Source organism: Stomoxys calcitrans, chromosome 2 (genome assembly GCF_963082655.1).
Source record: "Stomoxys calcitrans chromosome 2, idStoCalc2.1, whole genome shotgun sequence".
In the NCBI taxonomy this organism is placed as follows: Eukaryota; Metazoa; Arthropoda; class Insecta; order Diptera; family Muscidae; genus Stomoxys; species Stomoxys calcitrans.
The window spans coordinates 144,567,617-144,584,993 of NC_081553.1; the positions used below are offsets into that span (position 1 = coordinate 144,567,617).

Consider the following 17,377-nt stretch of genomic DNA (forward strand, 5'->3'; position numbering starts at 1 on the left):
CTGCAATTTATCATGTAGGTACAACTGGGAAATATGTTGTGAGACTAAATAATTTTTTCACAAACCGCACATTTTGGTACAAAAATTATTAAATACAGGGTGGCTGATGAAAGCCGCTACCAAAAAAAAATGTAATAACTTTTTTTCTATTTAATAATAATAATTTAATAATTAATTTAATTAATTAATTAATTAATTTAATTAATAATAATTTAATAATTAATTTAATAATTTAATTTAACATGAATAAAAGAAAAATGTATTCCATACACCGAAAAAAAAATGTAGCAATATTCATCATTGTAGCAATATTCATCAGCCACCCTGTAGTACGAAATAGCTTATGTACATTTACAATAAACGCAGACAGGTAAAATTTAATAACTAGGTTAAAATTAAGGTAGTCTTGACTAATATACGATAAGTTGTTTCAAATGCGTAATGCGGTAATCGTACCAGGAGTGGAAGAATACGTTTTAAGTGCTGTGATTGGCACTAATTGGTATTTTCTTTACAGAATAAGCTAGAGCTCTGGTATTTAGGAAATAGGCACCCTTGAGAGTATAAATTGGGCGACTGGAAGATTTTTTATTCGTACATTTTTAGCTAAAGTTCTCATTTTAAGCTACAGTTCTCAAAACTGTGATACAGTTACCCCTTGGCAGTATATATTGGTGACTAATTTAATTTGATTTTATACCCTCCACCATAGGATGGAAGGATATACTAATTTCGTCATTCTGTTTGTAACTACTCGAAATATTCGTCTGAGACCCCATAAAGTATATATATTCTTGATCGTCGCGACATTTTATATTGATCTAGCCATGTCCGTCCGTCTGTCCGTCCCTCCGTCCCCGTCCGTCTGTCCGTCCGTCCGTCTGTCTGTCGAAAGCACGCTATCTTCCGAAGGAGTAAAGCTAGCCGCTTGAAATTTTACACAAATACTTATTATTACTGTAGGTTGGTTGCTTTTGTAAATGGGCCATTTCGGTCCATGTTTTGATATAGCTGCCATATAAACCGATCTTGGATCTTGACTTCTTGAGCCTCTAGAGTGCGCAATTCTTATCCGATTGGGATGAAATTTGGCACGACGTGTTTTGTTATGATATCCAACAACTGTGCCAAGTATGGTTCAAATCGGTATATAAGCTGACATAGCTGCCATATAAACCGATCTTGGGTCTTGACTTCTTGAGCCTCTAGAGTGCGCAATTATCCGATTGGAATGAAATTTTGCACGAAGTATTTTGTTATAATACGCAACAACTGTGCCAAGTTTGGTTCCTGATATAGCTGTCAAATAAACTGATCTGGGATCTTGACTTCTTGAGCCTCTAGAGGTCGCAATTATTATCCGATTTGCCTGAAATTTTGTGCGACGGATTCTTTTATGACCATCAACATACGTGTTTATTATGGTCTGAATCGGTCTATAGCCCGATACAGCTCCCATATAAATCGATCTCTTTATTTTACTTCTTGAGTCCCCAAAGGATGCAATTCTTATTCGAATTGGCTGACATTTTACACAGGTCCCCAACATATAATTTAATTGTGGTCCAAACCGGACCATATCTTGATATCGCTCTAATAGCAGAGCTTTCTTATATATAACTCGACAATTCGTATATTTAAGTACTGAAACATACAAAATGGTACTTTATCTACGAATTGAGCTGGGACACTGATAGAACAATGATGGTACTTTTCCAATACCGACTGGAAATATTTTGTTTATGTCATTGGCAAAGATTTTTAATACCATTTGGTATCAATTCAGTACCAGACAGAGGAGGCTATTAAGAATTGATGGCGTCGCATTTGTATTCTTGTCATCGCCAGAAGTGTTGTTGAGCTTTGTACTTACAATATTGAGGCCATTATAAAATATTAGTTAAACAAATAAATCAAATAATTTAATAAAATTTGAGTGCGTAAAGAGATCAACATGATAGTGTCTGGTGTGGAAAATGATGCTGCGTTGATGTATTCATACATAAAACCACTTCTAGGAATGCATCTAAGAATGAAATCTATTGCTGAATACAAAGAATTCAGTTTGGGCACGGTGTAATATTACTTTTTGTAATTAATAACATAAATAATCAAAATAAAATTAGATTAACATTATTTTTAATGGTTTTTTTGGTTCATTAGGGGTTTTAATAATCAATACTGGTACTAAAACCAATAACGGTCTGGTGCTAAAACCAATGACAGATTGGTATTTAAACCAATACCAGTTCGGTAATAAGGCTAGTACCAAACGGCACTAATCATTTTATGTTTCATCCATACCATCCGTTATTGTTTTTGTACCATACTGTGTTGCTTTATTATCAATACCGTATGGTACAAAAATGAGCACTTTTTGTATCAACTTTTTTCTGGGTGAACTCTAAAATTTTGGATACAGGTACACCTAGACAATATATTGGGTTGCCCAAAAAGTAATTGCGGATTTTTTAAAAGAAAGTAAATGCATTTTTAATAAAACTTAGAATGAACTTTAATCAAATATACTTTTTTTTACACTTTTTTTCTAAAGCAAGCTAAAAGTAACAGCTGATAACTGACAAAAGAAAGAATGCAATTACGGAGTCACAAGCCGTTGAAAAAATTTGTCAACGCCGACTATATGAAAAATCCGTATAGATGTCCCAAGAAAACACAATGGTACCTTCTTTACAGACTGAGCTCCAGCTCTGATATTTGGGATACATGTACACCATGGCAGTATGTACTAGGCGCCTCGAAATTTTTTTTTGAAATTCGTACATTAGGATACTAAAACGTAACAAATGGTACTTTCTTCCAGACTAATGTACAGCTCTTAAAATTGGATACAGTTACACCTCGATGGTATATACGTGGCGACAGGAAATTCGTACATGAAGGTACTAAGTGTACAGTTAAGTACTAAAACGCACTTTCTTTACCGATTGAGCAAGAGTTCTGAAATTTAAGATAAAGGCTCACATTGAGAGTATATATCGGGCGACAAGAAACGTACAAAATGGTATTTTCTTTACACACTGAAATTGGGATACAGTTACACCTTGACAGTATATACCGGGCGACAAGAAGATTTTTTTTGAAATCCGTACATTTAGGTGCAAAAACGTACAAAATAGTACCGTCTTTACGGAAGATGCTGATGTTCTAAAAACTAGGACACAATTACACTATTCGGTGAAAATCGGGTGACTAGAAGATTTATTTGAAATTAGATATTTAGGTACCAAGCCGTCCAAATGGTACTTTCTTTTCAGACTGAGCTACAGCTTCGAAATATGGGATACAGGTACATGTATGTATGGATTTCCCTTCAGCTTCTGCAAAACTCGTTGCTGGCAACCTTCAGTCTGTCAGCATGTTTTCGATTATACAGTGACCTGTCATGACGCACACAATCATTGAGACGTCTGTTCTAGCCAATGACGGCAAAGCAGTAGACCTCTTCAAGTCAAGATGAGGCCACATAGTTTTGGAGTGCTCACAGCACCCTCTTTGTGACCATCTATCATTCATTGCCCTTCGAGCCTGGTCTTGAAAACTTAGCTTACATGTCACTAGAGGAATACCCACAGATTCCAGTGTCCCTGGAGTGTGTAAGGTAGTTCTAGTCTCGCAAGCTCGTCAGCTTTAAAATTTCCTTGGATATCTCTGTGGCCCGGCACCCAGAACAGGTGAATTTTGAATTGTTCAGCCATCTCGGTGAGAGATCTGCGACAGTCGAGGACGGTTTTTGTGTTCAGAAATACGTTCTTCAGGGATTTAGTGGCTGACTGGCTGTCTGAGAAGATATTTATGCCAATCGTCGTAATGACATTATATCTTAGCCATTCCACCACTTCCTGAATTGCAAGGATCTCTGCTTGATACACACTGCAGTGGTCGTAAGCTTTTCGATATGACCAGGTCTAGATCTTAAGAGTACACCCCAAAGCCCACCTGGTCGTTTAGTTTGGAACCATCCGTATTGAAGTCTATGTAACTTCTATTAACAGGGATATCGTAGTTCCAATCAGCTCTATCAGAAATAGTGGTACAGTAATTTTTATCAAAAAGTGGCTCTGCTAGCGTGTAATCCACACTGGCTGGAACATCGGATATTGTATCAAGTATAACATAGTGTCCGTGGCCGCCACATCACCAATAGGAAAGCTCATTTAACCTCACGACAGTGGTCGCTGCAATTTGTCTAGACACAATGTCCAGAGGCAAGATGTAGCATTAAATTCAGAGCATCAGATGGTGTCGTCCCCAGTGCGGCTGTGATGCACAAACAATCCATCCTTTGGATCCGGTTAAGTATTGAGCAGTAGGTGGATCTTTGAAGTGCCGTCTACCAGACCAGAACACTATATAGTGTAATAGGTCTAACAACTGCAGTATATATCCACGACACGACACGCGCTCTAAGCCCCCAACTTTTGGCAATGGCTCTCATACAGGTGTTTAGGGCAAGAGTGACCTTTCATGCCCTTTCCAAAATGTTGGATTTGAAGTTCAGTTCCATGTCCAGAAAAACATCCAGGTATTTTGCACTTTCTGTAAATGGAATATTCTCTCCACCCATGGAGACAGGTTTCACTGTAGGCAACTTGTATCTCCTGCTGAAAAGAACTACTTCTGTCTTGCAAGGATTTATACCCAGACACTTTCGTTAGCCCACTTTGCTGTTGCTCGTGGAGCTTTTTAAATCCACAGATCCGTCGCAATGCATCTTTTAGTAAGTAAGTTATTAATAAACTTTCTTGCGGTAGAGTTGATGCCAAGAAGCTCCAACTTCTTCATGATTGACGTCGGTTTTCTTGACAGCGAGAGAACCCTCTAGTTAGCCGACTAGGTTGTGAAGGGCAGTTTCAGTGCATTTGCCTTCACTATATGCATGCTGCTGCCGAAACTTCTTATGGCCCAAAGGATTTTGGCTCAGACACAATTTCCCTTATGGCCTCCGACGAATGCATATCAGCGGTAACCTCTTCTGGCGCCACATTGTCCGTTGGAGAATTTCACGGGAAATATGTTTCAACGAGTAGTTATAGTGTTTCCTCACTAGACATAGTCCATACATTCTTTGATATACCCCACCGTACAGAATGTTCCTTAGTCTAGGAACCTCAGATGTATCCTCCACGGAGCTGCAGAATTCTACCCACGATTTGTTCTGAGCCTTTCTAAGCTCTCCCTTATATTTTCTTAGCTCAGCCGTATAGATGTCCCAATCGTGTGGTGCTCTTGTGGCTTTTCCTCTGATGAGAGTTTTCTGCAGTCCTTATTTAGACCAACCAACTCTGGGATCCACCACTGTCGCTGTTGCCTCTTGGCTTGGCACTAGGCCATGCTGACACAAGCGAGTCATTCAGGGCCTTCGTGATCCGTTTGCCCACAATGTCTATATCTTCCTTAGTTTCCAAATTCTTTTAAGTCTAGAAGGGATAGCAGTGCAGAATTTGTGCCGAAATTTATCCCAATCGGCCTTTCATCTGTTTAGCCGAGGGACCACTACTCCAGTATTTTCTCCAAGACTGAAACTAATATAACGATGATCAGAGAAACTGTGGTCATCCAACACTTCCCAGTCGCATATTCTTCCACATATATCTTCCGATACAAAGGTAATATCTAGTACCTCCTGCCTGTTCCTGGTAATAAAGGTCGGTTTATCCCCTTTATTGCAAATCGCCAGATTGCAACTTATAATATATTCAATAAGCAACTCACCCTTTTCGTTGACATCGAAACTTCCCCATATCTGGTGATGTGCAATAGCATCACTTCCTACAATGAGGCTTTTCTTCCCTATAGAAGCAGCTACAACCAGCGACTTGAGGTTTGAATGCGGCATCTCTGAATCGTGTGCCTTATACAGGGGAGCCAGCCACTAATAAGACTTGTTTATTTCAAGATTGGCTACTACCAAATCTTCAGCGCTTAGCGACGGAAGAAGAAAAACATTTAGACTACCCTTTACAAGAATACAGGCTCTGTGTCTCCCATTCCTCTTACCCTTAAGAAGTTTAAATCTCGGAATTCTTAGTGCACGTACTATTCCTCCACACACCCATGGTTACTGGATAAGAACCACGTCAAAAGCCCCCTGCCATCAGGAGGACCTTTAGTGCCGCCGAAACGGGAAATTTTCCCAGCAACAGCGAAGTGGGCGCCGTTACATTCCTGGGCAACGTATTTTAGAACATCAAACCGCTCTCGACTGTTCAGCCATCTCTCTCAAAGAGATGGCTGAACAGTTAAAATTCAACTGTTCTGGATGCCGGGCCACAGAGATATCCCATGGAATTGTACAGCGGACGGGCTTGGGAGAATAGGAACTATTTAATAGGAGTTACACTTTAGGTTCTCATTTCTTTGAGAACCTGTCGGATTTAGCGAATTCGAACATTCGCAAGTTATATTCGCAACCTGTCGAATTTAGCGAATTCGAACATTCGCAAGTTATTGGGCTTTTTTCGCGTCTCTTTTATATACGAGGGTTTCCTTTTATATTTCGGAATTAGAGAACAAAAATGAATATTAATCATCGAAAATCGCTTTAGTGTTTCTCAAAATATTCGCCATTAAGATTTATACACTTTTGCATGTGTTTAAACCAATTGTCGAAGCACTTTTGCCACTCTTATATCTCCACTACCTAAATATTTCTAAAATATGCACTCTGAATTCATAAACCGCTTCTTCAGCTGTCGAAAAACGTTGACCTCTCACTTTATTTTTTACATACGGGAATAAAAAGAGGTCATTCGGTGCCAAGTCGGGACTAACGGCGAATGACTCATCAAATCGATGTTTTGAATGCTTAAAAATGCAATTGTTTGAGCCGATGTGTGAGAGCATACATTGTCGTGGTGAAGAGTAATCCGTCTTCGGTTGTTGGTTTTCTTGGTTTCTTGGAAGACAACAGGGAAGCAAATGGTTGTGTACCACTCAGAATTGTCTGTTCTGCGTTGCTCTAGTCGTACGATTGCGACATGTCCAGATTTTCCGAAAGAACAGGCGATCATTTCCTTGGAAGTGTTTCGAACGCAGCTTTGTTGGATTTGGCTCATCTTTCGACCAATCGACATGAGCCTTTTTTGAGCGATTTACAAATTGTTTGGGATCCAACGCGAGCAAATTTTTTTGACGGTCAAATGTTCATGCAATATTGAATGTATGCTGGTCCTACTAATTGTCTAAATTCCACGATAGGTCATATGACGATCTTACAATATCAGTTGGTGCACAGCATCAATGGTTTTTGGAACAGCAACTAATTTTGGACGACCTTCACGAAATTCGTCTTGTAAACACTGGTACTTGATGGGGCTTCATCGCCAAAAATTTAATCGATCGATGCACTGTTGTTGAGTTAAATCACGTCGAAAGTTGTAAAAAATAACCGCACGAATATGTTCACGATTTTATTCCATTTTTTGGGCGAGATGAATCTTTTAAATTACAGTAAACAACACAAACAGCGCTCGTATGTCAAAACGTTCTGAGTACGCATAACCTCAAAAATTTACGTATAACCTCAAACCCACGTATAAAAACTGGCATCCCCCATTCCGCTTCACCACCTCACTTTTAGTAATAGTACCATCGTTTAATTGTTGGTGATTTTTTAGCAATTTTCTTTTTGGCAACACTAGTTTAAACAGCTCACGCACGTTTCGTCTTTTGTTTCACTGTCGAAAACTTTCAGTTTGGTCTATAATTTAACCATGAATCGTCTTACAAACGAATAACGCTTGAATATTGTTGAATTTTATTATCAAAATGCGTGCTCAGTTAAGAAAGTACCGTTGAGTGGAGAATTTTCCTGTGACTCGTAATAGGTCATTATTTTTGGAAGAAAAATGCCCTATATTGTATCACTATTCTTGATAGAAGTTACATAGACTTCTATACGGATGGTTCCAAACTATCATGCAGAGATCCTTGCAATTAAGGAAGTGGTGGAATGGCTAGGATATAATGTCATTACGATGATTGGCATAAATATCTTCTTAGACAGCCAAACAGCCATTAAATCCCTGGAGAACGTATTTCTGAACACAAAAACCGCCCTCGACTGTCGCAGATCTCTCACCGAGATGGCTGAACAATTCACAATTCACCTGTTCTGGGTGCCGGGCCACAGAGATATCCAAGGGAATTCTAAAGCAGACGAGCTTGTGAGCCTAGAACTACCTTACACACTCCAGGGACACTGGAATCTGTGGGTATGCCTCCAGCGACACGTAAGCTTTCAGGACCAAGCCCGAAGGGCAATGAATGATAGATGGTCACAAAGAGGGTGCTGTGAGCATTCCAAAACTATGCGGCCTAATCTTGACTTGAAGAGGTCTACTGCTTCGATGTCATTGGCTAGAACGGACGTCTCAGTCGTTGTGTTCGTCATTACAGGTCACTGTCTAATCGGATAACATGCTGACAGACTGAAGGTTGCCAGCAACGAGTTTTGCAGAAGCTGTAGGGACATCGAGGATGAAGAGACTATAGAACACCTTTTGTGTGTGTGTCCCGCTCTAGCAGTTAGAAGGAGTTCCACTTTAGGTTCTAATTTCTTTGAGAACCTGTCTTATTTAGCGGATGTGAACATTCCCAAGCTATTGGGCTTTTTAAAGCGATCTGGATGGTTCAACGGTAGGAACTAGAAGCATCATTCTTCTTCTCTTCCTGTGGTATCACAATAGACGAAAACGTCTAAGTGAGTCTGATGGCAGACTGCCACTTAAACCTAACCTATACAACGCTCAAGGAATACAATAATAACCTTAGCGGCAAAACGTGCCTCCTGGAAGTTTTTCTGTGAATAGGTCGATAGCCGTCAATATATTCAAAAACCCATGTCCAAACTGAAGCGGTAGAAGACGACACAGCGTAAGTGAGAGCAGATATAACGGAGGACAAGTTGAGGCTTTTGAAAAAACGTATTTTCCCCAGGATCCGACGGGACTTTAGGAGACACCGGAATATTGGAATAATGAGGTTCATCGATGGCTTTTCATAATGGAATTTATGGTCGAGGAAGCCTTGAGAAGTTTCAAATCGTTAAGTCACCCGGACGTGCTGGAATATTTTCGACATTACTACAAAAGGGGCCGAATATCTGGCTACTATTTTCACAGTGTGCCTGGGACTAGCATATACTCCGAAAGACTGGCAGGAAGCAAAAGTTTTATTTATACCTAAGCCCGGCAAGGCACCACAGGTCTACAGACCTATAAGCCTTACGACCTTTCTACACAAAACCATGGAACGTATTTTGGACACCATGATAAAGAGTGGGATATCCAGCGAACTGCTCAAATAAAGACAGAATGCCTATGTCAAGGGAAGGTCGGTGAAGTCTGTCATGCACGAAGTTGTGCATAAAATAGAAGAATCTTTCGATGCCAAGACGTACATATTGGCGTTTTGGCGAGGGGCATTTAACAAAGTGCGGATCGACGAAAGAAGGGCACACCACAGAGGGTGTGCAGACGATGTTATAATACTTCTTAGGGGTAAGGATCCGAACCAGCTATGCAGAAGGGCCGACAAGATCTTGCATACGGCGTATGATTGGGCTAGACCCAGAGGTCTCAATGTTAACCCAGAGAAGACTGAAATATGCCTGTTCACGAGCTCACTTATGCAAAATCCGTGCGGCAAGTGAAAGAATGTGTAGGGCATGTGGGGATGATGATGAGACGCGGGAACATTTCCTATGCCATGCGGCTTTCGCGTCTAACAGATACCGGTACTTAGGTGGGGACACAATACTAGACATGAACAAACTTATGGGAGTAGTATGAAAAACAATAAAGGATTTTGTAAGAAGCACGGAATTCCTAACATAAGATTTTCTTTTTAGAAATTGTACATTAAGGAACTAAAATGTGCAAAATGGTGACTAGAATTTGTTTTGAAATTCTTACATTTAGGTACTAATACGTGCAGAATAGTACTTTCTTTGCATATTGCGCTACAGCTCTGTTATTTGAGATGCAGATACACCTTGACAGATTATATGGGGAAACATTAAGCTGTTTTTATGACATTTTAACATTTAAGTACTAAAACGTACAAAATGGTACTTTCTTTATGAGTTGAGCTAACGTGCCCGAAATTGGGATACTGGAACACATTGGGATACGGTAACACATATATTGGACTACTATACTATTTTTTTAAATTAGTACATTAAGGTACTAAACCTACAAAATACTATTTATTTTATATGGATTGAGCTAGAACTCTGGAATTTGGGATGCAGATACTCCTTGACGACTTGAACCACTGTAACCGGACTGGTAAAAATTTTTTTGTTTCTTTACGGACTACTTGGATTTTCGGAAGTCTTACGCTAAAACGGTGGTTCTTCCGAAACGAAGCGGACCGGTGGTATGCTAGTTTTACATACATGTGGCTCTAAAGCTTGTGTTCAATTATATAACAGTGACTTAAAAAAATTGCCCAAAATGCTAAAATAAAACTTTTGAAGCTACTCTGCGCGTGAGGTTTTTTTTTAATAAATCCCCTTATATGTAAGATTTTATCTAATCTTAAATAAAAACTTATACAAATATTATACAGGGAAACGAGGTTGTATAAAAGCCATCACCTTTGTGCTTATACGAGGGTTGCCTTTTATATTTCGGAATTAGAGAACAAAAACAATTATTAATCATTGAAAATCAATTTATTGTTTTTCAAAATATTCCATATTAAGATCTATAGAAGCACACTTGCTATTCTGCATTCTGATTGATGCGTTCACTTCTTCAGGTATCGAAAAACGTTGACCTCTCACTTTATTTTTTACGTACGGGAATAAAAAGAAGTCATTCGGACCCAAGTCGGGACTATATGGCGGATGACACATCAAATCGATGTTTTGAATGCTCAAAAATACATTTGTTTGATTCGATGTATGAGAGGTGAAGCTGATCTGTCTTCGGCGGTTGATTTTCCTGATTTCTTGAAAGACAACTGGCAAACAAATGGTTGTGTACCACTCAGAAATGACTTTTCTGCGTTTCTCTAGTCGTACGACTGCGACATGTCCAGTCACTATGTCATAGACGTGTTTCGAAACATCGCGATAGTATTTTTGGAGAATTTCTTTCGACCAATCGACACGAGCCTGTTTTGAGCGATTGAAAAATTGTGTGGGAACCAACGCCCTATATTGTATCACTATTCTTGATAGAAGTTACATAGACTTCTATACGGATGGTTCCAAACTATCATGCAGAGATCCTTGCAATTAAGGAAGTGGTGGAATGGCTAGGATATAATGTCATTACGATGATTGGCATAAATATCTTCTTAGACAGCCAAACAGCCATTAAATCCCTGGAGAACGTATTTCTGAACACAAAAACCGCCCTCGACTGTCGCAGATCTCTCACCGAGATGGCTGAACAATTCACAATTCACCTGTTCTGGGTGCCGGGCCACAGAGATATCCAAGGGAATTCTAAAGCAGACGAGCTTGTGAGCCTAGAACTACCTTACACACTCCAGGGACACTGGAATCTGTGGGTATGCCTCCAGCGACACGTAAGCTTTCAGGACCAAGCCCGAAGGGCAATGAATGATAGATGGTCACAAAGAGGGTGCTGTGAGCATTCCAAAACTATGCGGCCTAATCTTGACTTGAAGAGGTCTACTGCTTTGATGTCATTGGCTAGAACGGACGTCTCAGTCGTTGTGTTCGTCATTACAGGTCACTGTCTAATCGGATAACATGCTGACAGACTGAAGGTTGCCAGCAACGAGTTTTGCAGAAGCTGTAGGGACATCGAGGATGAAGAGACTATAGAACACCTTTTGTGTGTGTGTCCCGCTCTAGCAGTTAGAAGGAGTTCCACTTTAGGTTCTAATTTCTTTGAGAACCTGTCTTATTTAGCGGATGTGAACATTCCCAAGCTATTGGGCTTTTTAAAGCGATCTGGATGGTTCAACGGTAGGAACTAGAAGCATCATTCTTCTTCTCTTCCTGTGGTATCACAATAGACGAAAACGTCTAAGTGAGTCTGATGGCAGACTGCCACTTAAACCTAACCTATACAACGCTCAAGGAATACAATAATAACCTTAGCGGCAAAACGTGCCTCCTGGAAGTTTTTCTGTGAATAGGTCGATAGCCGTCAATATATTCAAAAACCCATGTCCAAACTGAAGCGGTAGAAGACGACACAGCGTAAGTGAGAGCAGATATAACGGAGGACAAGTTGAGGCTTTTGAAAAAACGTATTTTCCCCAGGATCCGACGGGACTTTAGGAGACACCGGAATATTGGAATAATGAGGTTCATCGATGGCTTTTCATAATGGAATTTATGGTCGAGGAAGCCTTGAGAAGTTTCAAATCGTTAAGTCACCCGGACGTGCTGGAATATTTTCGACATTACTACAAAAGGGGCCGAATATCTGGCTACTATTTTCACAGTGTGCCTGGGACTAGCATATACTCCGAAAGACTGGCAGGAAGCAAAAGTTTTATTTATACCTAAGCCCGGCAAGGCACCACAGGTCTACAGACCTATAAGCCTTACGACCTTTCTACACAAAACCATGGAACGTATTTTGGACACCATGATAAAGAGTGGGATATCCAGCGAACTGCTCAAATAAAGACAGAATGCCTATGTCAAGGGAAGGTCGGTGAAGTCTGTCATGCACGAAGTTGTGCATAAAATAGAAGAATCTTTCGATGCCAAGACGTACATATTGGCGTTTTGGCGAGGGGCATTTAACAAAGTGCGGATCGACGAAAGAAGGGCACACCACAGAGGGTGTGCAGACGATGTTATAATACTTCTTAGGGGTAAGGATCCGAACCAGCTATGCAGAAGGGCCGACAAGATCTTGCATACGGCGTATGATTGGGCTAGACCCAGAGGTCTCAATGTTAACCCAGAGAAGACTGAAATATGCCTGTTCACGAGCTCACTTATGCAAAATCCGTGCGGCAAGTGAAAGAATGTGTAGGGCATGTGGGGATGATGATGAGACGCGGGAACATTTCCTATGCCATGCGGCTTTCGCGTCTAACAGATACCGGTACTTAGGTGGGGACACAATACTAGACATGAACAAACTTATGGGAGTAGTATGAAAAACAATAAAGGATTTTGTAAGAAGCACGGAATTCCTAACATAAGATTTTCTTTTTAGAAATTGTACATTAAGGAACTAAAATGTGCAAAATGGTGACTAGAATTTGTTTTGAAATTCTTACATTTAGGTACTAATACGTGCAGAATAGTACTTTCTTTTCATATTGCGCTACAGCTCTGTTATTTGAGATGCAGATACACCTTGACAGATTATATGGGGAAACATTAAGCTGTTTTTATGACATTTTAACATTTAAGTACTAAAACGTACAAAATGGTACTTTCTTTATGAGTTGAGCTAACGTGCCCGAAATTGGGATACTGGAACACATTGGGATACGGTAACACATATATTGGACGACTATACTATTTTTTTAAATTAGTACATTAAGGTACTAAACCTACAAAATACTATTTATTTTATATGGATTGAGCTAGAACTCTGGAATTTGGGATGCAGATACTCCTTGACGACTTGAACCACTGTAACCGGACTGGTAAAAATTTTTTTGTTTCTTTACGGACTACTTGGATTTTCGGAAGTCTTACGCTAAAACGGTGGTTCTTCCGAAACGAAGCGGACCGGTGGTATGCTAGTTTTACATACATGTGGCTCTAAAGCTTGTGTTCAATTATATAACAGTGACTTAAAAAAATTGCCCAAAATGCTAAAATAAAAATTTTGAAGCTACTCTGCGCGTGAGGTTTTTTTTTAATAAATCCCCTTATATGTAAGATTTTATCTAATCTTAAATAAAAACTTATACAAATATTATACAGGGAAACGAGGTTGTATAAAAGCCATCACCTTTGTGCTTATACGAGGGTTGCCTTTTATATTTCGGAATTAGAGAACAAAAACAATTATTAATCATTGAAAATCAATTTATTGTTTTTCAAAATATTCCATATTAAGATCTATAGAAGCACACTTGCTATTCTGCATTCTGATTGATGCGTTCACTTCTTCAGGTATCGAAAAACGTTGACCTCTCACTTTATTTTTTACGTACGGGAATAAAAAGAAGTCATTCGGACCCAAGTCGGGACTATATGGCGGATGACACATCAAATCGATGTTTTGAATGCTCAAAAATACATTTGTTTGATTCGATGTATGAGAGGTGAAGCTGATCTGTCTTCGGCGGTTGATTTTCCTGATTTCTTGAAAGACAACTGGCAAACAAATGGTTGTGTACCACTCAGAAATGACTTTTCTGCGTTTCTCTAGTCGTACGACTGCGACATGTCCAGTCACTATGTCATAGACGTGTTTCGAAACATCGCGATAGTATTTTTGGAGAATTTCTTTCGACCAATCGACACGAGCCTGTTTTGAGCGATTGAAAAATTGTGTGGGAACCAACGCGAAAAAATTGTTTTGACGGACAAATGTTGATATCCCACTAATGCCTAAGGTTGTCTCAATCTCACGATAGGTCCCATGATGATCTTGCAATATCAGTTGGCGCACAGCATCAATGGTTTTTGGAACAAGGACTGATTTTGAAAGACCTTTACGAAATTCGTCTTGGAGTGAACTACGACCTCGGTTGAATTCACCATACCATCGATAAACACTGGTCCTTGATGGGGCTTCATCGCCAAAAATTTAATTAAGTTCATCGATGCGCTGTTGTTGAGTTAATGTGCATCGAAAGTTGTAAAAAATAATCACACGAAAATGTTCATGAAGTAATTCCATTTTTTTGGGTGAGATAAATCTTTCAATTTACTGTAAACAACACAAATAGCGCTCGTATGTCAAAACGTTCTGAGTACGTATCACCTCAGATTGCAGATTGGCAGAATGCAACACAAGTGTTGTCCAATCCCGAAATATAAAAGGCTACCCTCGTGTCCGTTATATACTGTATGCGTACATAAATCATGTGAAAGCTGACAGAAAAACCAACTTTGAAAAAAAGTAGCCAGACTAAAAACTACACATAAAACCACTTTTTTAATATCAGTAAAACTGTTCTTCATCTATTAGGAAAGCATTTGTTATGTACTTCCTTTTAATTTATTTGCAGATTTACGTAATTGATTGCACTGACAGAGAACGGCTTGGCGAAACCGGGAATGAGCTTTTTGAAATGCTAATGGATAATCGACTCAAGCAAGTGCCTCTCTTAGTGTTTGCCAACAAACAGGATTTGCCAAATGCTATGTCATCCTCTGAAGTAGCAGAGGCGATTGGCTTAGTGCGGTTAGAAGAACGAACCTGGCAAATAAAGGCGTGTTCCGCAGTTGAAGGCATGGGCATTAAGGTAATATATAAGTTCTGAATATCTAAATTATGTCGCATACATATATGAAACTATAGGATTAATCGGGGCGTAAAATTTTTTAGTTTTCCAACTTTCGAATACTCTTAAATCTCTATTTGTTTTATTTTTTATTTTATTTGTTTAATTTTCTGATTACCCAATCAAAGCAATCTACAGTCGGAACTCGATTATCCGGGAGGCTCTGGACCGGAGGTATTATGGATAATTGATTTTCCCGGATAATAGGGTTAAATTTTTGTTTGTAGTTTTACAAATATTGTTAAGTAAAAATGGCATATTGTGGTACACTTTGCAATAATATTAAACTGTTGTATTTGCTTAATATTTTGTTATAAATTTTAAAGAATTTAATTAAAACTAGCCCATCCAAGCACGCTCCGCTGTGCCTTCTGCAATACACAGAATAAATATTTTCTTGTATTTTTAATCCAAACTTCTACGTCTTATTGGTGTATCTTGACTTCAAACATACTCCACATTGTTAGCATACACAACTCGCCTTATTATTTGTAGGATTCGTGCCAATCTTCTTCAATTATCCCCATATTGTTATTATCGGGTTATATGACCGTCAGGTGGGAAATGAAGGCACCTGGCATTTCAAGTGCTTACCATACTTACGGTTTAGAGCTTTTACTCTTCGCCATATACTCTTCGTTTGAATGTCCTTTTGAGCAGGTTTGGAGGCCCTTAAGATTGTTAGTCCCATCGGTTTGATGTTTAATTCTATTAAAGAATAGAACATCAAATCAATGGCTTGGGCGAAGGCACATCCTCCTGCATGATCTGGCTAGAAGAACGCATACCCGATGATTGGAACCTCAGCATACTATGTTCCGTACATAAGAAATGAGACAAACGGAATGTGCCAACTACAGATGAATAAGACTCCTCCTCATCGCATACAAGATATTCTCGAGCGTACTGTGTTAAAGATTAAAACCTATAGTCAATGAGACAATTGGGCCCAATCAACCAAAATGGTAAAAACTATTTTCAATTACGAAATTTGTACATTTAATTGAAAAATTTGCTAAAATCGAACCTATAAAGGAAATTGTATTATTGATTAACAATTTTGCAATTTGGATTTATGACAAGCTCAAAAATCCTATTTAAGTGGTTACATACTTAATACCAGTATATATGAATTTTTTTTTATCGTTTTTTCTGTTTTAATTAAAAAAAAAATTATAACAACATTTTTCACAATAAATTTGTTTTAAGGGGTGATTTCTTAGCTATTATCTTTTTGGCAAAACTGGTTTAAACAGCTCACGCAAGATACGTGTTTTGTTTCACTGTCGAACATCTTTAGTTTGGTCTATAATTTAACCATGAATCGTCTTACAAACGAATAACGCTTGCAAATTATTGAATTTTATTAGTACAATACGTTCTCTGTTAAGAAAGTACATCACAGCGCTTCTTCCATTTTATGGTCTGTTGAATTTTTGGCTCAACGAATACGAAAATAAGCAGAATTGTCGATTTTGCAGTGAAGATCAGCCAGAGGCATTGCAAGAGTTACCAATGCACACAGAAAAAGTAAAGTAACTGTGAATGGTGAGCGCAACCGTGTGATGAAATTCAACTTTTTTTGCCCAAAATGCACTCGTAACAATGGACTTATTGAGAGGCGAGTTCGGTGAACATTTTATTTCACGTCCCGGACCGGTCAACTATTTTTTTAACTATTTTTTGTGAGGCTTTGTTAAAGTTTATGTCTATAAAGTTAAGGCCGCTTCAATTCACGCATTGGAAGACAACATTGAAGGGTTTTTTCGTGAGATGCCGGCCGAAATGTTGAAAAGAGTATGTCAAAATTGGACTAATCGGATGGACCATTTGAGGAGCAGTCTCGGTCAACATTTGCATGAAATAATCTTCAAACATTAAATTTTATGGACCGTAATATCGATCCAATTAAAGATTCCATGAATTTTATGCGTTTTTT

The 17,377-nt window shown here is 39.0% G+C and overlaps 1 protein-coding gene across 4 annotated transcripts in view; it reads left to right on the forward strand.

The window, feature by feature from the left end:
* Positions 1 to 17,377, forward strand: part of LOC106092078 (ADP-ribosylation factor-like protein 3) — a 79,370-nt gene that overhangs the window by 31,238 nt on the left and 30,755 nt on the right. For 3 of the 4 annotated variants that reach the window (XM_013258832.2, XM_013258834.2, XM_059361820.1), the window contains exon 4: positions 15,163 to 15,399. In XM_013258832.2, coding sequence (XP_013114286.1) covers positions 15,163 to 15,399 — 237 coding nt within the window. Of the gene's footprint in view, positions 1 to 15,162; positions 15,400 to 15,566; positions 15,831 to 17,377 lie in introns of those variants that run through there. The other variant, XM_013258833.2, reaches the window with a different exon arrangement.